Here is a 22206-nt window from a genome sequence, read left to right on the forward strand (position 1 = left end):
ACACTGAGGCAGGCCTCAACTGGTCAGAGATCATAGGGCTGTTCCAGTTTACTCATGCTTCTGGAAGAGGAGTAGATTAAGAGCTGGAGGAGAGGAGTATGAAAAAAAGGTTTTTTAATTGGTTAAGCACCCTCTATCCTTAACCATTTGCCATGGAATCACTGTACATGTAAATTCAGGGCATTTTAAAAAGGAGCCAGGCACATGTCCCGATTAGCTGTGGTTTATGCATATTTAGACGCAGCTTTTGCTATAGGACATGAATAACCTTTTCATCTCAGAACTACATCTGGTACATAGGAGTACTGCAGTTTGTGTCACTCCCACGTGGGCAGTCAGGGTTGTGAGTTCAATTCTTGAGGGGGCCATTTAGGGCTCTCGGGCAAAAATCTGCCAAGGATGGTACTTGGTCCTGTTGTGAAGGCAGGGGACTGGACTTGATGACCAGTTCTGTGAGATAGGTATATCTCCATAGTGTTCTGAGCTCTTTCTTGTAGTTTGTATCTTATTTTTGGTAACTTTGAGCTTCTGCTTGTAGAAAGGAGGCTCCAGATGCTTGTCACAGCTAATGGCTGCAACCAGTTATCGCAAAGTTAAGCAAAACAGCATACTCCTCTTCTCATGAATGTTCTCTGCCAGGTACAGAGGACGTCTGTGATTAGCTGTAACACTAAAGATTTTGGTTGATATGCTGCAATTTTGCCTGCTTTATAAACCTATATTGTACAAAATTAGTAAATGGGATTTTTTTAGCAAAAACTAAAAGAAATAAACCCCAATAAACATCTTTATTTATATCAAGTTGCTATTAAGTTTGATGGAATACAAGTTGCACTTGCAATTGACCAACCTTCTTTGTATTTTGCATTTCTCTGGTCTTTTGCAAGATTCTGGGGTTCTATTAAACTGTGGGACTACAGTGTATGAATTCCCATATGAAACCCTTATCCCCCAATAGTCAGTGTGCATTCCCTCAGGTACCTACTAGAACCAGAGCAAATTCTTGCGGGGCTTTTTGTTTTTTAAGCACAATAAGCTTCTTTTTTCAGCTGATTGAACTATCCCTAGTTCCAGCCAATGCATGGCTCTTCTTGATAAGAGCAATACAATGCTTACGAAAGTATTGCCTGCCCCAAAAATATCAGAATGTGTAATCTCTTCTACTTTGCTGATACATTATCTGTTTTAAACTTTACAGGTTTTAGTTTTCTATCCCCATGCATTCCCCTTGCTCCCTTTTTAGTTAGTCTAAAATGAACATTTTTAGCGGCACAAGTTTCTAAGACTTTCCTTGTGATAAATTCAAAAAAGAACCTTTGACAGGTTTATTTTTTAATTGGTTAAGCACCTTGTACCCTTAACCATTTGCAGTGGAATCACTGTACATGTAAAGTGAATGATTATTACTGAATTTATCAATTATGGCTTCACTAATTTTACTCTTTTCATTAACAGACACTTGAGAAAAAGAGAGAGGAAATGTTCACACACGCCCATCCTCTCCCTTAGACTAGGAATGTAAGATGCCCGTGTCTGCTTAGACACAATTATAAAAGCTTGTCTCTTTCACCAATAGAACTTGTTCAAATAAAAGATATTACCTCACCCACCTTGTCACTGAAAAGGTAGTCATTCTCTGCCTTCTGGTCCGAAAGGACTGATCTTCAACTGTATCTATTGGGAAAAGACTTCATTTCCCCAATACAAGGATAGTTTGAGAATTAAGTCTTTTATTCTGCGCCTCCCCGACATACCTGGGTGGGGGTTTTCCCACAGATTTTCCCACTGGGCATTTTACTATCTTAACAAACAAGTCATTTCAAATTGGTATGTGAATTATTCTGATTGATCAAAATGTTTCTAGAAGCAGCAGATATAAGCTGAGCATGAAGAAAACACTTACCTCTAGCAGTAAAGGGAAACTCTTCCAGCAGCGAGTGTTGCCAGAAGTGGCTGGCAGTTGTAGTGTCCTAGCAGGATTAGTGTGCAGGCTGGAGAGGGAAAGACTGATGTATGTCTGGCCTTAACACACTGCTACATTGTCTGGGCACCTGATTGGCTGCAGTTGGACAACTCCCTCACAGAGACTGGTCCCCTGACTAAAGCTGCAAGTGAGGGCTAAGGCTATGTTCATCATCCCTTTTCTGCCTTCCTAGGGAGTCCAGACCACACACCCCAAAGAGACTGACTGGCCTGATGTTCGTATTACCCAGTTCCATAGAAAAATTGGGTGAGGTTTAGGAAAAACGGGTTTCAATTTAGTTATGAACAGATGGTAGGTTACATTTGCAACCACCTGTTGCAAATGTTGTTGGATCTGAGATGCTGCCCCATAGGAGTATGCAATCTTTGAGGATAGGAGGCTCATTCATCCCACTTTAGCCCTACTTTCTCAGGGACAGCTCAGGATCTGCACAGCCAAATATCTCTCAGCAACATGTGCCTATCCCTGTGGTATAATTTTCTAATATGAATAGTTATAAATTGTGCCAGTCCATAATACAGAAGTGGGAGAGGAAAGTATGTGTTATTTCCCATTCCTAAATAAGTCTAAGCTTAAATTGTGAGCTCTGGGAAGTGCCTAGCAGAAAGCAAGCACTACCATAAACAGATTACAACAACAGGTGGAGATAGGCAATGGAGAAGAAAAGCAACCGTGAAGTCATGTCTGATTTCTTCAAGTCTTGTTTCTTTATGGAGAAATTTAAAATACACTTCTTCCTGGAGGCCTCTAAATTGCAGCAACTCCCCATCAAAAGTAGAACTAACAAAAGAGACAAATCAGGAAAATACACAAAATATAGTAACAAATATGTTCCCAAGCAGGCTACCAATGCCATCCTCCATCCACTTTTGAAGCTTAGGAGGGCAACAAACATGGGTGAGCAGTTAAATTTCTCCATGCAGGTATGAAAGATCATGTGAGGTATATTTTATTTGTAGTTATTTTTCCTAAATTTGTAACTAGACTCAGGAGCAATTAGAGAGATTGCCAGTAGTAAAACCACCATAACTGCCACAAGTGTGAGTCATTTACTTAATTTAAATCTCTTAAGCACTTAGACTTTGACTGGAATTTCTTCTGTGTGAGCCACCCTCTTCCCACCAATAAACAGAACTTGCACTCTAAACTGCACTTTAAAAATATTGAAAAATCATTCATGTCCTACAGTTACTATAAGAAAAGATGAACTAAGACATCTCTTTTCTACACCATCTATAAATCATTTTAACCTGCAATTATAAAGCAGAAATCAGAACAAATTAATCAAAACAAAACAAAAAAACTCCACAAGGAAAAAAAAGGCCCAGAATCTGTCTCTCTGCAAAATACTTATACGCGCATATTTAGTAACTGAAGAGTAACCTGATCAGAAATCATTTCCTTTTACCTCTAACCATGTGGTCCACATTATACAGTGTGTGAAATGCTATATCACACAAAAGTAACAAACTGACAACAAACCTCAGATCAACTAATCTATTAAAATTTCATTGATAAAACAAGTTTTGCATAATTTTAAAATAAACAATTACTGGGCTTTTCAGAATATCTGATGCTCATTAACTAGAGACTATTGTAACATACACAAAGAAATCAGAACTTGGTTTAAGATTAAGTACAGCTTTAGTGGGTTTTAAAATTTCATGTCTCATATTTCATTAATAGCGCAGTATAGGCCTGCTTGTGTTACCACTTAAATCCATATCAAAACTCTGATTGACTAAAATGAGATTAGGGTCAAGTCCAACATGTAATAATTTTGTTGATATTCAACTAACTTGTTTGAACATGTGATGTCAACATCACATAAATACAAATGACTTACGTGACTAGTAGTACGAGGCAGTTGGTAATATAAGTGGGCCTACTGCAGGGTCTGAATCTGTTGAAAACCAGACACATGCCATGAGACAGAAGTATTTATATGCGGAGCAGCTAATTAATATATCTTGAAGCTATGGAACTCACAATTGTGGACTCAGCAAAATATAAAATCCCTGCTGTGGGAATAGATGAGGTTAAGCAGCCTGAGGATCTCTAACTCTATTACATATTTAACCTTAGGGAAGGGCTTCAGTTTAAAGTTCTGGCCCTGGTTATTGAACCCCTAAAATCTATAGTTACACCCTATCTGCCCACATACTGGCCTGTATGATGACTGTATTTGCTGAAAAACAATTGTAGCCATCACTTTCTTAACTGGAGACTGGTTATTATTACATCAGCTGATGCTTATGGGTCATCTGAGAAAAAGAGCTACTAAAATCTCAGTAAAATCAATCATAATTAGGAAGAGTAAATGAGAGAGCAGGGTAATCTCCAAACAACGTATTTTAGATTTCACATTTATGCATTGGGGTATTAGCTTCAAGTTGCTGGCATCCTCGTGCTCACGTAACAAATAGTGCCTTTTATATAGAAATGTATGGCTAGAAGAGACCTTGGGAGGTCATCTATTCTAGCCCCCTGTGATGAGGCAGGACCAAGTATATCTAGGACCCTCCACTGTAACCTATTTCAGTACTTAACTATCCTTATAGTTAGAAAGTTTTTTCTGATATATAACCTAAATCTGCTTGCTGCAGATTAAATCCATTACTTCTTGTCCTGCCTTCTGTGGACATGGAGAACAAGTGATCACCAACCTCTTTATTAACAGCCCTTAACATACTTGAAGACTTATGTCTCCCCTCAGTCATCTTTTCTCAAGACTAAACATGCCCAGGTTTGTTTGGTTTCTAACCTTTCCTCAAAGGTCAGGTTTTCTAAAACTTGTATCATTTTTGTGGCTTTCCTCTGGACTCTCTCTGATGTGTCCACATCTTTCCTAAAGTGTGACGCCCAGAACTGGACACAGGACTCCAGGCCAAATCCTGGAGACTTTTCCCCAGGCCAAGTCCTTTAGACTTTGCCAAATCATGTCAACTTCCACTGACTTCAAAAGGGACTCTCTCCAATTTGTCCACAGTGTGATGCCCAGAACTGGACACAGTACTCCAGCTGAGGCCTCACCAGTGCTGACTAGAGAGGGACAATTACCTCCCATGTCTTACATACAACATTCCTATTAATAACACTCTCCACCCACCAAATATTAGCCTTTCTTGCAACTGCATCATTGCCTCCTAGCTAATTTGTGATCCACTGTATCCACCCATTTCCTTTTCAGCAGTACTTCTGCCTTGTCAATTATCCCACATTTTATATTTGTGTATTTGATTTTTCAATCCTAAGTACAGTATTTAGCATTTTGGAGGGGTCCTGGACCCAGGGTCTCCCACCAGCCGGGGGATGCCCTAACCATTGGACTACCGAATCAGTCTTGCTCTCTGACTCAATGACTATTTAAGTATTTACCCACACAGTCATTAGGCCAGAAAGCAAGACTGATTTGGTCTGACTCACTCTCTTGATAAGAGGGAAACCCCACTTCAAATCCTTTCTCCCCTTCTCACGGGAAAGTGGAAATTGAACCTGGGTCTCCCTCATCCCAGGCAAGTGCTATGATCACTGGGCTAAAAGTTATAAGGTGGGCAGTGCCTTCTCTTCCTCTTCCACCAGCTAGATTTTGAATAAACCCAATCTGGTAGACCACCTCTGAGCATGTCTACCAGCCTGGGCCCTGCCCACAATTTAGGCAGCTGAATGCCTTTCTTCCCCTAGTTAATGAATCACTCTAGGGCCTGGGCTTAGGCAGGAGATAGGTGTTGAGGGAGGCAGCAGTGTAGGTGCTTGGAAACATACACACCTAGGGAACTTTTACTTTGAAAACCTGGGCACTGGCTGAGTTTAGATGCTGATGAAGTTTGACAGGAGTTTTGTGGATTGCTGTGGGGCCAAAACTGGGATTTAGGGTAGATCTACACTTACAGTAGCATGTAGAGTACAAGTATCAGGGGGTAGCCGTGTTAGTCTGTATCTACAAAAACAACAAGGAGTCTGGTGGCACCTTAAAGACTAACAGATTTATTTGGGCATAAGCTTTCGTGAGTAAACCTCACTTCTTGCTTTCGTGAGTAAAAACCTCACTTCTTCGGATCCATCCGAAGAAGTGAGGTTTACTCACGAAAGCTTATGCCCAAATAAATCTGTTAGTCTTTAAGGTGCCACCAGACTCCTTGTTATTCATGTAGAGTACAGACACGGGATGCTCAGCTAGCATGGGCATAAATAGCACTGTAGTTGATGATGCACTGGTTAGGCAAGTAGAGTACAGGCACACCACAACCCTAGGTATATACCCTTCGTGTCTCTACATGCCCAAGCAATACCTCCCCCATTCACACTGCTATTTTTAGCAGTGTAACATCCCTCACTGCAGTGAAAGACTCCAGCTGCCAGGAAAGGCTCTGGGTGGGGGGAGGAAGCGGGGAAAGGCTCTGGCAGATTCCTTCTACCTCCTGCCTGCCAGAGCCTTTCACTGCAGCATGTAGCTACACACTGCAGCGTGGCTGCAGGCTGCTTTTCCCTGCAGAATGTAGCTACGTGTACCCTACATGCCACCAAAAGTGTAGACAGGGCCTTAGGTGCCTGAGTGTCTCTGTGGATCTGGGCCCAGAAATTCAGACCAAATGGTGCCACATAAGTCACCTAAAGTTGGAAAAGAAAACCTGTTAATGATGTTTGAGGCACTCCAATGATTAGCAGAAGTTTGTTCTAGAATCAATATATGAAACCCTTTGAAAAACACTGCAAGAGGGAGCCAGAGTCAGGACAAAGGCAAACCGTCATGATGGAGGTCTCATAGTAATAATGAATACCAGTCATTTATAGCAAAAACATATTACTGAGGAATGACCTCAGTATTGAACTGAGTGAATTAGTACATTTATGAATAACTTAGATACCACTTTAGAAAGAGGAAAAACCCAAGGAAGGGTGCTTTATTATGGCTGATGTGTAAACAGCTTTTTCCAATTACATGTACTGTAGGCAGGGGATCTGAGATTAGACAGTGACTATTAGAGTCACAAGTTTTTTGGATTGATAATGAGGTCTTGTCTACTCTAGAAAGTTATGTCAACAGAACAGTGGCACCGTACCAGAGACCAACCAACCTATTTTGGTAGAATGCGCTCAGACTCTGCCCCTTGTGGCCACACAGCTCATGTTGCATCACCAAAAGCACACTGCATTGTGAGCAGGCATACCACTGCCTCCATGTTGCCTTCAAGTACACTATTTTGGGGGAAAATGTTGCTGTGAATTAGGGGGGGGGGGGGGAGAGTCAAATGTTTCTCTCTCTCTGTTATCTCTAACTCATCTGAAACAATACCAATGTAGCTCCCATCAGTTCTTCCTTTACAATCCCTTCTTGTTCATACCTCAGTCATTTTTCACCTCAACTGTTACAATCTCCTCCTCTCCGGCTTCCAAGTTTCCCACCATGCAGCCTTCTATCCAAAATGCTGCAGCACAAATTATCTAGCTATCCCAACCTATTTATGGGTATCCTTTTTTGTTCCAAATTCTGACTCTTTCTTTAGACTTTCAAAACTCTGTCCCTGCCTACATCTCAGTCCTCACCCCCTAGTATTCCCCCCAGCCTTCCCATTACTGCTCTCTCTAGTTCTTATTCAGAAATTGGTTGTGTGTGGGAGGGCCCCTGTTCCCACATGGAACCTGTTGTTGGGGATGGTCTTAGTCTCTTTTACTCACTCACACCTTTGTAATTTTTCCCCCCATGCCACCCTCTATGCCTAGAAAGTAAATAGCTTCATCAGTTTCCTTCAAATCCTTCATCAAAACTCATTTTCTTTCAGCTAGTTTCCACCACCCTCAATTGTCAGCTGCCACTCACCCCAACTTGCCAAATAACTATGATGGAAGTCAAAATTTACAAATTCAGTAATTGTATCACAATCTCATGATATTTGGTGTTTTCCATGAAACCCCAGCTCCTAGAGTCATGGGATTGTAAAATTTTCAGCATTTAAAAAAAAAGATGTTTACCTCTGATAGTTGTAGAGGAAAACTTAAAAATATAAATCTTAGATCAAAACCCAGAACACCCCCTCACACACACCCCATTTATTATTTTTTAAATCTCATGATTTTTGCACATGCCTCATGCATGGTTTCTGAATATTTGAGATAGGTAACACTGGGAAATTGGCAGGTTTATAAAAGTATTTATGGTTTCTTTTTGTTGCTCGGCTATTTTTGGCTAAGGGGAGATTTTTGGGAATTTAAAATACTGTGTATTTTAAAATATATATAAATTACAGCTCCCTAGAGCCAAAGACAGTTACTCTATTTTGATTTATGTAAAAATACAATACAGGCATTTAGTCAAAGGAGCTATACCACAATAAACACTCACATAAGAGCTTTTCTTCCTTCCTCTTCTTTTGCCAACTCACACCTTTTCTATTCTCTTCCTTGGTTTGGTGACATTATTTGCAGGATCAGGCTCTATATTAACACTTACTACTAAACCGTTCTTACTGGCGTGGATAGTCCCATTAGTTTATCTGATTACTCTCTCTCCTATGGTCTTGCATGCACACACTGTTAGCCTCAAATTCTGCAGAGATTTATTGATGTGCTTAATTTTACTCATTGAAGTCAATGAAACTACTCACATTAGTAAAATTAAGCATCTGAATAGATTTTTGCAGGACCAGGGCCCTAGCTGTTGAATTTTAGAATGAACTTACAGAAGACACAGCAATGGTAGGACATGAAGTACTACATATGCTCACTACGTGGCAGTAAAGTCTGTTTACAGAAGCATTATGAATTAAGTACCTTCTCAGATACTGAAATTCTGAGGAGTTTAAAAAAAATTATTTGAAACCTTGCAAACAAATGTTACATTGATATCAAAGTTGTAATTAAGAGGAAAGAAGTGAGAATAATTTACCTGAATTTTAAAAAAAGCATCAGTTTCCCTTAATTATCTTTAAGGAAAGAAAGGAGACAAAGTGCAAAGTCTAGTTGTGAATTAAAAATTGATTAAGGAAGAAGAAATTGAGCAAAAAAAGGAGAACAGTGGGGTACTCTAGGGATTGGTAAATAGGAGCAATGTTAAGGGAATTTTTTACGTCTACCATTCGCTTCTGTGATGATACTCTCTAAATGTATGGACTCCTCAGAAGATAAAGGCTAAAGAGCAATTGAATAGCTGAATGAAGACATGCACCTGATGTACATTAGTAGTTTAAAAAGCAAATTGGATACTTGTGGCAAGTAATAAAATAAAAGCCTTGTATAACACACAAGTTGCAACAATTTAACAGTATGGGTTTCTAAAAAGATAGTTAAATTGGTTGCATCCCCCTAGCATAGCAGGTTCACATTTATACCAATAAAAAGGTGTTTATCAATACAGATTTTACCAAAACACACTCGATATAAACAAATAATCAGTATAACTGCATACACAATGTGGGGTTGTATTGATTTAGAAATTAAAAGTTACAAATCAGTCCAACTTTGTGTTTAGACAATGTCCACAACACATGCAATTATACATCTTCAGAGTGCTTCACATATGTTAATCTCAACAGGTTTGTGAGGTAGTCAAGTAGTATGATCCCCATTGATGCAATTGAGAAAAAGACACCCCAGCACACACACACTTACCATAAGGATGATGGAAAAAACTAACTAGAATTTTACTTGCTTATAAAAGGAAAGTTTCTTGCTCCAGCCAAGTAGAATTTTGCAAGGCTGAGCTCTAGAAAAAATGGTTAGGTTGGATATTTCCTCTCTCTGTCATATTGGTTTAACTGCAACAGGACAATTTGAAAAAGAAAACCCCATCCATTAATAAAGAGATTTTACAGAAGTCTGGGCAAAAATTATTACATTCCCTGTGAAGATGCAATTTTGTGAGGCATAATTCTCTGCTCTACAGGATCTGAGTTACAGCTCTGACTAGTATCATATTTTTTTTTTAATTTCTATGTAACCAAAGTTATATCAAATTCCACACTTTTCAAAGTTTCCATTTATCCTATTTACCCCACTATATCCGGGGTCTTTGTTTAAAAAAAAGTCTCAGCTACTTATTTGCTGCTTTTTTCCTTTTTGGCAGTGGATGGATGTCCAGTACGTTTTTACTTTTCCTCTCTCCAAGTGCCATTGAGGTTCTTCAATAAAACACGGTCAGGTTAACTTTCTTCAACAGATGACAAGTTAATCCAAAATGATGAACCATGTAAATTGCTTACTCATTAATTTCAATGTTTGGATTTCTCTATTCTGCATAATAGAGAACAATCACAATTTTTTAAAACAATTCTTCACTATTAGAAAGCTACCATAGCCTGAAACAATGTATTTTTCCCCTCTACTAGGGAGCAAAAAAAAAAAAAAAGTTTAGCAGAGGAAGTTAATTTTGATTTGGATGTGTGACTGACGCATCTAGTTTCCTGCTATAAAAATAGTTCTTATTAAAGTGTATTTTCAAAATCTAATTGTGCAATACATTACAAAATAAAAAAGAGGTTAATATTTAAAATTATTTAATTTATTTACACTGTTTCAAAAACGGATTTTAGCATTTTTGTACATATTGTTTTAGAAATGCATTAAAAAAACCCCACACAATATAGGTCAACAATTCTCCTGCAAAGTCAATTAAAAAAAGACAAACAAAAACACCTGCCTGAATTTTTTTAATCTATTATTGCTACAAGTATCTACTTAATTACTGCAACTGAAAAATTAAGAGAGTTTTGTCCCCTCACCTCCTTGTTTACACTATGAATTGGATGGCACTTTACATATAGTTAGTTTTGCTATTTCCCTGTTTGAGAAGGTCATTCACATAAGAAAAAGGAAAACCATTTAAAAAATAGAAACATTTAGTTGTAACATCATAAATATTGAGGAATCAGGGCAGGCGTATGTAGCATTTGAAACTACTTTTAATTATTTTTTAAAAACCAATTTGATTTCAAGCTGGCATCCCTTTAAATGTCTTGCCATCCATTTTTATAAATAGCTTACACAAAGTTTACACTTAATCTTACTTACTTCCTGATAAGCAAGTCAGCTCAGATGACAACATATATTTTACTAATATTGATTCAAAAGGTACAGATGTAAAATAACTACTTTGTTTATCTAGACTGTTAAACAGTGTATATATTCATTTGAACAGGAGGCTGTACCAAATTCTATAAGAAAACAGTTACACATTCAGAGAAGTTGTAGTTAATCCCCACCCCACATTCACTTAAGAGCATCCCCGATACAATTTTTCAGTACTAGTTGTCATCAGCACTGGTAAAAAAATTTAACCATGTGAAGCAGTTTCTCTCATTTAAGTCTAAGAGTTAAAACTGGGTCAAATGCATGAAATAATATTACACTGCAAGAATTTTTCCTAAAGATGTAAATGAATTTAAAATAGTGTCTATTACATAGAAAGCAATGAAATCTACAGCTTTTGAATCCTTTGAGATCTGTTTAACAATACAACTGACTTGGCTTCATAATCTCCCTCTCTAACCCGTACCTTAGTTTCAATTACTTTGGTCTGAATCACGGCCATCCAAGAAAGCATTTATCCAAGCACAAGGGCTGGCAATTCCATTATAGGATCACTCTTGTACCATGCATGCATTGTTATGCCAATCTTAATTTAACATGTTTTTCACATTCATCCTGTCGGGCTTGGGGAATAGTCAGAGGTGATCATCTCAAACCATGTAGTTATAAGATCCAAGGAAGATTGCTGAAATAAAGGGAGCTTCACCCAAATAAACTGGGGCCATCAGCCTAAGTGTGTGGAGGGAGTGGGGGGGAGGAGGGAAGAACGGAGGAAAGAGTCCCAACATAAGGAGGTCATTTGTACTTCTCACGCATGATCAGTAATATCATATGGCTTTAACACTCAGTTATATAGCAATTGGGGGAGGGAGATCCACTATACCTAACTGGCACAGATATTTGTGACCTGTGGACTCAACAAGAAGACAAAGACATCTGAATTGAAGCAACCTCAGAAGGGTACAGAGCTGCGGATGTCCCTGGATCATAACTGAACTCCCAAACTGCACCAACCACATTCAACATTTTGTCTGAAAGAATACACAGCCTACTATTTCTTATCCAATATTTCAAACATCAGAAAAAACAAATGGAAAATTAACAGATATGTAATTAAAATTATGACATTTAAATTCCTCTGCATATATCAAAACTAAATTTACATTATGATTAATATCAAATAGCATAGCATTAGAAAAGAAGGCATCCTGAATGGCTGAAATGGAAAAGCGGCAATTTACCAACTGGTTCTTAGCATTCTGGAGTTTATAATACTGTACAAGAGACTCTTTCCCCAGTAACAACTTTAGCTCACCAGTATAACAGAGTCTGCCTTAACAAGTCCATAGAATTTAAAAATAATTAATTTGGACAAGTTGATGTATGCTCAGCTTTCATGTCCTTCTAGCTGGTTTTGCTGTTAACTGTTTCTCTCTTTCAAGTTCCTTCTCACGTTGCTGTTCTCGTTCAAGTTCTTCTTTCTGTTTCTTTTGCTGCAGTTTGAGTGCTCTTTTCTGAGCCAGAAAAAAAAAACCAAAGTTAATCAGAAGGTCTGTGGTTTTTGGAACCTAACTTAAATGCAAGACACATGCACACATGACTGAGATCTTGCCAAAACCCTCTCAGGCCCTCTTAATCCAGAGGACCCCTCCCTCTTTCTTACTATCTTCTTTCCCTGCCCTTTACCCCAGGCCCTGCATCGTGAGGATGTATTTAGGGGAGGAACGAACTGGATTCCTCCAAATCCCACTATCACTGCTCTTTAAGAACACCAGAGGAGTATATACTATGCAAGTTATTGCCTCCACAGAGGACTTAATTTTTTGCTGGCTAAGGACTAAAGGACCAAATTTAACAGCTGAATGAAGTCAAACATGCTATATACAGCAGCCCACCAGGTTGGTAGAAGTTATGCCATTGTTGGTGTTATACTAAAGGATGGAGAGGCAGAAGAAATTCTCAGCCTCAGCTTTTAGACAGAATCTAGCTTTTCTTAATAGTTCAACATCACCAGTGATGCTAGCATACAAATATATTTTAACATAAGGAAATTTAAGTGAAGGTTAAAAACAGCTATGGTTAGTTTCAATGCCATTGGAAATACAGGGTAAACAAGTTTACACAAAGAGAGGGGATATAAAGAACCAGGTTTTTCTTACAAATTCCTAATGTATTAAAAATACTGATTAAGAGTATGTGATAGTATGCTGTTAAAATTCTACATTGATAAGCAGCGGAAACAAGGAAGCAAACTCACTCCACTCACTTTTAACTTTGATGTCTTTTCATGGAGCATCATCATCTCTTTTCTAATATTCACTAGCTTGCTGTGATAATGTTTAGCTTCTGAAAACTTTAAAAATACAAGACAGTGGAATGGTAAGATTCAGTGGATCAAAATGTTTCTTAGTCTGGAGTATAAAGCTATGCCCTAAAACAGCAACTTCAAAAACAGGCTGAAGACCAGTCAGTTTGAGACTGGCTTGAATATTTTAGGGTCTTAATTCTAAATACTTAAAACAATTTTAATATAACTACTATGTATCAAAGGGTACAGATTACTATAATTATGTAAATATTCATTAAGGTAGAAGAAAGCATTTTATCACTTGCATGCTCATTAGTTTTCAGTTTTATATCCCAATGTGGCTGAAGCTTAGCAAGTGCTAGTCGTAAAATACAAGCTCTTATGGTTCCACACTTAATTAATTCTCAAGCCTACCTTATAATTTCCTGAAGTTCTTACAAACACAAAGTTAGCTTCATACGTCACAACTGCATATGCAATTTCTATAAGACACTGTCACTTGCCTTAAACTATGGCAATCATGAAGTACAGCTGTGAATTTTTGTTGTTGTTGTTAGAATATTCCCTCAAGTTACCACTAACAAACTCAAACTCAAAAAATATGCAACTAAATTAAAGGACCAAATGCTGGTCCCTGTGCACAGCCTGAGTAAATGTACGAAAGTGAACCAGAATCCTTCCACCAACCTGAGGAGTAGGACACAGAGTACCATGGGTACCCAATGGCTGCTCCTGGAGCCTCAGTAGCATATGCAATCTTTATGCACTGATTTTGGCTTCTAGATTTATATAGCTGGACCGACTGTCTATGCCTGCTAATCCCTCATCTGCAGGCCAGTAAGGGTATGTCTACGCTGCAATAAAAGACCCATGGCAGGGCCGCAGCTGGCTTGGGTCAGATGACTTGGGCTCACAGGGCTTGGCCTGGTGGCTATAAAATTGCAGTGTAGACACTTGGTTTCGGCCTGGAGCCTGGGCTCGGAGACCCAGTTAGTGGGCAGGGTCTCAGAGCCCAGGTTCCAGGCCAAGCCCGAAAGTCTACACTTCAATTTTATAGCTTCACACCCCACGCATTGCAAGCCCACAGCTGACCCAGGCCAGAAGTCACCATGTTGCAGATCTTTTATTGCAGTGTATACATACCTGTACAGACTTGAGCAGTTCTCCACGTTCTCCTCTTTCCATTTAACAGAATCATGTTGGTTCTGTTGTAATTTCCAATTTACAAAGAACAGACTTATTGATGTAATGATTATTAGTAGTCTATTTATAACATTTTCTCTGGGGATGAAAAACAATACATGTACATATAAATTTTTTTGTTAAAACATAGGCAAACTTATAATAGAATACACTTACCAAAGCATTGATATCAAGAATGGAATTGCATTCTCTGAATTTTGAAATTTCTTGCTCTAATGTGTCTAGTAACACTACTTGATTCTGTCTGAAACAAAAATACAAAGACTTTAAGACACACATCAGAAGTCAGATTAAATCAGTGGTTCTCGAACTGGGGCCGCCACTTGTGTAGGGAAAGCCCCTGGCAGACTGGGCCGGTTTGTTTACCTGCCCCGTCCGCAGGTCCGGCCAATCGCAACTCCCACTGGCCGCAGTTTGCCACTACAGGCCAATGGGAGCTGCTGCAAGCGGTGGCCAGTACATCCCTCCGCGAGTGGGAGCTGCGATCGGCCAGACCTGCGGATGGGGCAGGTAAACAAACCGGACCGACCCACCAGGGGCTTTCCCTACACAAGCGGCGGCCCCAGTTTGAGAACCAATGGATTAAATAGACTATGTTGGATTTATTAAAGAGTACTCACAATTTTGAGTTTTACTACTGTTCTCTTCACTGAAATCTTAACATACTGATTGTTAATGAGGATATAATGCCAGAAATAAGTTGTATAAAAATCAACTTTCCAAGAGAATTTTTCAGATTAACTATTTCGTTTGTACTAAATAGTTTTTCCCGCATATTAGTAGATGAGGAATAATCAGGAAACCTACAGAAATAGATAAAGGAACTGAGTCTTTGCAGATTTTTTTTTTTAAACTGACATTTAAATGAATTCTAATTAAACAGTTATAAAGGACTTGCTATCTCTCTTCCTGTTACTAAAATGTTCTTGTGCACTATTTGGAAAATTCTAAGCACAGCAAAGACATTTGCTGGAAATCCCAACAGTGTCTTAGAGCAATGCACACGGAGGGGACTCTTATAAATGTTAAGCAATGAAACAAAACAGTGTATGCTAATTAAAAGTAGAGTCTGGGAGTTTCATACCTGCAAGAAAAAAATTAAAAATATCTTTCTTGCAATCACCGTTTTAACAGAACATCTCAAATACTGGATTTTTTCTCCAAATAAAGTTGTACAGCACAAGGTTATATCTCTCCAGAAAAAGAATGAGCACTTAGAAAGTTGATGTGTCTTTTGCTGTGACTGGGTGCATGGATTTCAGTGCTTTAATTTTAAAATTGTCCATCTTAATGGCTGGCAATTCTTTTAAAATTATACTTATAATCTGCAGAATATACACTCACTGTTCAAAGTGCTGCACTCAAAGCACAGAAAAGTCTATTTTATATGTAAACTATACTACAGGAAAATATATTCCACTTACACAGAAGAAGGGAATTTGACTGAAGAAATTCTAGAGAGGAAATGCATGTATTAGAAAGAGTTGTTTTTTTTCAGTTTGCTTACGTGAGCTCTTGGAGGGCTAGTTTTGATCGCTGAAGATCAGGTAAATAATGAGAAATCAATCCTTCAGTTAGTTGCTCCACAGCTTTCTTATCTATAATAGCCAAATCTTCTATTAGTCCCTCATCTGGAGATGCCTCACAGGAATCTGTAACAAGAAGTAGCCATCTTAAACTGCTAAGAACTATTGCAATCCCTTTAGCTGTTAGTACTAATGGATTTTCTATTTTGAAATAAAAGTTGGGAGTCTCAGCAATGGAGTGTAAATTGCAGTTCCTTGCACTTCATCAAGTGAGTAATGCTCCTTTCACCTCCCTACATGATGAGGTTTCAGTTGCAAAATCATGCCATGACAGAATACAGCAGACGAGTGAGATTTCAACAAAAACGTACACTGTGCATACAAGCCGCTCTAAATCAAGTAAACCAATTCAGACATGCCACATGCTCTTCCCTCACAGAAGTCAAACATACACAAGAAAAGGAAGCATGTCCACTTGAGTGCAGCTTCCCGAGTTCAAATTCCCAATTTGGACGCTCAAACGTTAGAGAAGAGCCAGGCAAAAAAGACCCCTCCATCCCCAATCTCCATGACAAGAACAACAAGGTTTGCACGATACAATACAGGGGCCGCCGCGATGCTAGCGATCAGTAGCCGAGCTCCGTGTGGCCGCTGCTCACATACCCAGCGCGGGTCCCGTCTGCCCCGGGGCGGCGGCCTCCAGCAGGAACCCCTCCTTCCCCTCGGGCTGCTCCATGGCGCTCCTCGCCGCTGCCAGCTGAGGGCACAGAGCGACAGCAGCATGAGCGCGATCCCCGGCAGCCGCTGCCTCCTCCCGAGGGGGGGCACCGAGGCTCCCCGCCCGGCTGCGCGCGGCCCCTACCCCGGGGCAGAGCCCATCGCTCGCGCCCCGCGGAGAGAGGTTGGTCCGGCCGGAATTTGGCTGAGGGGCGGGGCTCCACGGGGCTCGGCCCGCCCCTAGGAGTCGCGTGCGGCGGGGGGCAGGCCCCGGTGTCTGGTGGGAAGCGGCTCCTCGGCTAGACCCTGGAGGGCCTGGCGCGGGGAGGGCGAAGCGGACGGGGGAGGCTCTCAGCAGACCCGGGAGCGCAGCGGGGGCTGGGCCCACCTAACGAGCCTTCGCGTATTGTGGGGTGGGGGCAGTCCGGCACCGCGGCGCTCCGACCCGCTGAGGCAACCGCGCCTCGGCCCCTCCTGACCACAGAACCCGACACAGCGGTTGAGCTCGGAGAGGGGAACCGTCCACTACCCCGGATGTAGATGCGAGCCGAGCCCGGAAGTGACCCCGCTCCCAGAGAGGTAGTCAGTCACCTGACGCTGCTGGTTGCTAGGACGGGACCCTTAGCAACAGCGGGAGATGGGGTGGTCCAAGGCCCAGCACTAAGCGTGGGTGTCGCCTGTCACTACAGCAGATGCAGTGTTCAGACACATTGAGTTTCAAGTTGACGGTATCGCAGGTCTTGGGGAAGGTCCAGTTTTCAAATGTCAGCAGCACAGTCCTTTGCTGTACAGCCCTGTACATGAGCCTTGGAGGCATCCCCTCAGACTCCATTTTATTGCAGTGGAAGCTCAGGATGCTCTGACCCCTGGAAGACGAAGTAGTGGAACCATCACAGACCTCCACCTAGAAACAGAAACAAAGTGCAATGGGGAATAGAGAGAGTCTTCTGAATCCTTTCTTAGTAGATGGGGATAGGTTTCTATGGCTTCCTCTAAAGCAGTGGATACTCAGACAGTGGTTCAGGAGCCAAATTAGCAATCAAATTGCCCAAAAGAGCCACATTAGTATGAATGACAGGGGAAATATTTAGGTTTTTATATATTCTCACAGCAAATAAGTTACCAACTTACATTAGTAACTTGGTGTAATTGGTTAATAACACTAAAAGCATCCTGAGTGCTTAATAATTAAAATCACACCATGTTTTAATATCATGTGTTGCAAAGAGCAGCAGGAGACATATTAAAGAACCACTTGTGGCTCAAGACACAATCTGTGTATCACTGCGCTAAAGCTTGTCTTCAGGTACAGTGCTACGGCTACACTGCTGGAGCACTTTAATGAAGATGCTACTACATGGTGTTAAATGTTAATCCACCTCCTTGGGGCAGTAGCCATGTCAACAAGAGACTCTCTCCCATCCATATAACACTGTCTATGCAGAGGGGTTAGGTCAGTCTAACTAGAAGTTATACCGATATAGGTCTATAGTGTAGTCCTGGCCTAAGATTTTTCTCCCACCGCACTATTCTCTACACAAACTTCTATTTGTAATTACCAAAACAAATGCAAACTAAATTTTGAGATTATTATTTGTAGAAAGCAAATTTGCTTGTTCAAAAAAGTAGTATCAGCAAATTGCCATGTCAGGTACAACCATTATGGAATTTGAATAAAGGAAATGAGAAACAAGTGGCTAAATTCGTGGTTGGCCCCAGGGCTAGCTCCACAAAGGGGACTTAGGTCATGGCTACATGGGAGGGATGGCTGCTAATCAAAAGCTTTTTGATGCACATCAGGTAACTTGCGATACGCAAGTTGCACTAATTGTGTTCCCACAGAATGCTTGTTCCATTTGCAATTTGCATCACTTAAACACAAGGTGTTTGCTGCAAACTGAGGGCATTGTATTCTCCAGGGGCATCCCATTGTCCTTTGCTTCAGTGCTGAGCAGTGTGCATCCTCCTGGGACTGTTTTTGCTTTGAACTGTGCAAAGCTAGGCAGGTTCAAATTTAAAAGAAAAATCCCATATCTCTACCATACTACCCCATACTCTGTCCCATACTTCCTTTTTGGGCTGGCTCATGCTATTTTCAAATTGCTGTCAGTCAGTATGGATCCAACAATGCTCCATGTTGCTATGGTGACAAGTGCACATATGCTGCTTGGTTGGTACTACAACGCTCAGACCTGGATGAATTCTGCATTGGAGTTGGCCTGTTGTACCACTGAGCAGATGATGTGGGAACAGGAAAATATTCTACAGCAGCAGCTCCTCCTGGGCAGCAGGAGGATACTCCGCAGTCCTGGCAGCAGGATGAGGCAGGAAACACTGAGGTGTTGGAACAAGAGGACTGGTTCCTGGATCACATATACACCATTCAGCACAGTTGCTGGACCCAAGAAACCAGTGTGGATTGGTGGGAAAGGATTATTCTGGAGCCCTAGGGCGACCACTAGTGGCAAGAGAACTTCAAGATGGGGAGAGCTACCTTTCCTTGAGATCTGTGGAGAACTGACCCCGGGGTTTCCGTGACAGCATAGCAACCTGTGATGCACTATACGCACGGAAAAATGGGTCGCCATTGCCACCTGGAAGCTTCTCCCTCACCCCAAGAACGTTACCAGTCTGTAGCCAACCAGTTTGGCCTGGGGAGATCAACTATTGGGGCCATTGTCATGCAGATCTGCTATGCCATTGATAAGATGCTGTCTAACTGGGTCACAAGGCTCAGAAGATTATTGATGGCTTTGCACGCATGGGGTTCCCAAACTGTATTGTGGCAACTGATGGTCCCCTAGTGCCTATCATTTTCCCCACATATACAGTCCGGGCACTTAATTTATAAACAGAAAGGGTTATTTCTCCATGATGCTCCAAAGATGGGTTGACCACCATGGCAGGTTTACAAACAAATGCAGGGTGGTCTGTGAAGGTCCACAATGCTAGGAACTTTCAGGACTCAATACTATTTAAACTAATGCAGAAAGGACTGTTTGCTCGCAGGAGCACTATAGACATTAATGGTATGGAGGTTGGTCCAGTTATACTGGGAGACTTGTCTTATCCCCTGATGCCCTGGCTAATGAAGCCATACACCAGTGTCTTGGACAAAAAGAAGGAACATTGTAACTATCACCTGAATAGCTTCAGAAAGGTAGTTAAGTCATTTGGCCATTTGAAAGGCAAATGGCTCTGTTTATGGAATAGGTTGGAAGCAACAGAAAAAAAATGTTCCAACCATTATAACTGCATGTTGTGTTTGCACAATATTTATGAGCGCAAAAGGGAAAACCTTATCAATGGGTGGGAGGCTAGGGTGACCAGACAGCAAGTATGAAAAATCGGGACAGGGGGTGGGAGGTAATAGGAGCCTATATAAGAAAAATACCCCAAAATCGGGACTGTCCCTATAAAAATCGGGACAGCTGGTCACCCTATGGGAGGCTGAGGTGTGGAGACTTGCTCAGAGGTTTGAGCAGCCAGCAAAGCTCCCATAAAGAACACAAACACATGGGAATGCTGTCAGGGATACCTACTGTTCATATTTTGATGTTCGCTCATGGGCAGGTGGTTGGCGGTGTTGGGATACAGACTTTGCGAGCACTGCAGTGTTGTGTGTGGGTGGTTGAAATTTAACATTCCCTATTTGCTTCTGCAAAACCCTATGAATGATTTCAGCATTATTTAAAGGATTTTCTGTGTTAAATGCAATGATGACTCACAAAACCATTTGCCATACATCCATTATTATGAAAGAATTAAAAAAAAAAAGTTAATTAAACCAAAGGAAAAAAAATCTTTGTATTTGGAAGTACGTTTAACAAAGCAGTATTCTTAAGTAACCAGCTATACACAACCCTTCAAAATCAAACACAAATCAAAGTGCAACAGTAAGAACATTTCAAATATAACTTTTTTTTGGGGGGGGGGCATAAAGTTAAAGGTCATATATGTGGAAAACCCTGTAGAGCACAGATTAGACTCCTCAGCCATCTTAAGTCTCATCAATGAACTTTTCCCTGGCAGACATCATCCTTGTATCAAGGGATAACTGACGACAGCACATTAGGCAAAGGGAGACTTGAACCCAGTTCTCCCACATCCTGTGGGACTGGTCTAACTCCTGGGGCATGTACACTGGCACCACCACCAATGGCATTTTACATGTGACCTGATCTGTTAGGCAGCCTCTGAGAATGCCTTACTGGATCAGGCCCTGCAGGAGACAGGTGGGGCAATGCCTAATTTGAGAATCCCATTGGGGTTTAGGTGTGAGCTAGGCATCTGGACTGAGATGGCTGTGCACACGCCCAGCCACAGACTTTGAGGTGTCCTAAGAGACTTTATTAGTGGAAACTTAGGCACCCAGAGAATTTAGGCACTTACAAGTTTAGGCGACACTAGGCAGGTGTTAGATCTGGATTTTGGACTTAGGGGCCTAAAGCGGTACAGACCTAGCTCTGTATACTCTCTGCACAGGGGACGTCAGAGTGTCAGAAGCAGGCAGAGAGCCTTCCAGGAATGGGATGAGTGTGACCTGGGTGTTCCTGTGCCCCAACTGCCTATTCTCCAGCTGTCACAAGACCCATAGGAAACATAGCAGTCATGCACAAATTAAAACGGCCTTGCCAGCTGTCCCTATTGCTGTCCCAACCAACAGGGGACAAAATGTCTCCCAGCAGTTCCAGCATCAGTAGGGTGCAAGCCTCCTTTATCCACTGCCTCCTCCCCCACCCCCATGCTCTGCACCAACACAAGGATGAATTCCATCCAGGGTCACTTCATGGATTGTTTTCATTAAAGAAAAGTCATCTCATGATTCGGAAATATTCTGAACTGTGACTATTCAATTGATAGTGCAGCTTTTGCTCACTATGCAGTTCAAATGACTGCATAAGAAATGAAAACGTTCCATTTAGCCTTTTCACACAGTACATATGAATATCTACAGCAGGAGTGTCTTCCAATTCACATCAGGAAAGGCTTGATTTTTTCCCATATGTTAAGGAACCAATGTTATAACAAAATTTGCAGAAGCCTGATTTAATCTCCTGTGATAAAATCACTGGCAATGAACAGGTAAATTTCTCTTGCTGGCACTTAAAACGGCAGATGCTTTTGAGAAATTGATGAATTGCTAATTAGAGATTTCAAGTGGTCATAATAAGGTTGGTGCACTTACAAAGTTTCTTGTGGTTTGAAAGCTATTAGCAGTTTCTGCCACATTCTCCATTTTATGTAATCTTCAAATGGGCGAATTTTTCAAATTTTTTAAAGCTTGACCACTGTACCTTGCATTTATACAACACTTTTCAGCTTCAAAGCACTTGACAGGGGACATGTCAGAGGTGTCTGGAGCAGGCAGAGAGCCTTCCAGGAGTGGGATGAGTGTGACCTGTCCTCATCAATCTAATCAATCACTTATTGGCTTTGAATAT

At 41.0% G+C, this 22206-nt stretch overlaps 1 protein-coding gene across 6 annotated transcripts; it reads right to left on the minus strand.

Annotated features, from left to right (window-relative positions):
* Window positions 1-10465: 10465 nt before the first annotated feature.
* BLOC1S6 (biogenesis of lysosomal organelles complex 1 subunit 6) lies at window positions 10466-17633 on the minus strand. 6 transcript variants are annotated; one of them, XM_065559384.1, is made up of 6 exons: window positions 17354-17633; window positions 16709-16802; window positions 16027-16171; window positions 14676-14763; window positions 13275-13361; window positions 10466-12522 (listed from the first exon to the last, which is right to left on the minus strand). In XM_065559384.1, exons 2-6 carry the CDS (start codon window positions 16779-16781, stop codon window positions 12403-12405), a joined length of 513 nt encoding a protein of 170 aa, XP_065415456.1. In that variant the 5' UTR covers window positions 16782-16802; window positions 17354-17633; the 3' UTR covers window positions 10466-12402. The 6 variants fall into 6 exon arrangements, with proteins under 6 accessions (XP_065415456.1, XP_005307330.1, XP_042701616.1 ...); XM_005307273.4 differs by lacking the exon at window positions 17354-17633 and adding an exon at window positions 17151-17323; XM_042845682.2 differs by lacking the exon at window positions 17354-17633 and adding an exon at window positions 17160-17292.
* Between the last annotated feature and the right edge of the window lie 4573 nt (window positions 17634-22206).

Source organism: Chrysemys picta, chromosome 10, assembly GCF_011386835.1.
Source record: "Chrysemys picta bellii isolate R12L10 chromosome 10, ASM1138683v2, whole genome shotgun sequence".
Classification (NCBI taxonomy): domain Eukaryota; kingdom Metazoa; phylum Chordata; order Testudines; family Emydidae; genus Chrysemys; species Chrysemys picta.

Bases quoted from the DNA above. Each gene is read 5' to 3' on its own strand.
- BLOC1S6 (XM_065559384.1), bottom strand. From the start codon at position 16,781: ATGGAGCAGCCCGAGGGGAAGGAGGGGTTCCTGCTGGAGGCCGCCGCC. The intron at 16,172-16,708 runs GTATGTGAGCAG...TTCTTGTTACAG, and splicing joins GCAGACGGGACCCGCGCTGG to ATTCCTGTGAGGCATCTCCA. The intron at 14,764-16,026 runs GTAAGCAAACTG...TTTTTGTTTCAG, and splicing joins CTAGCCCTCCAAGAGCTCAC to ACAGAATCAAGTAGTGTTAC.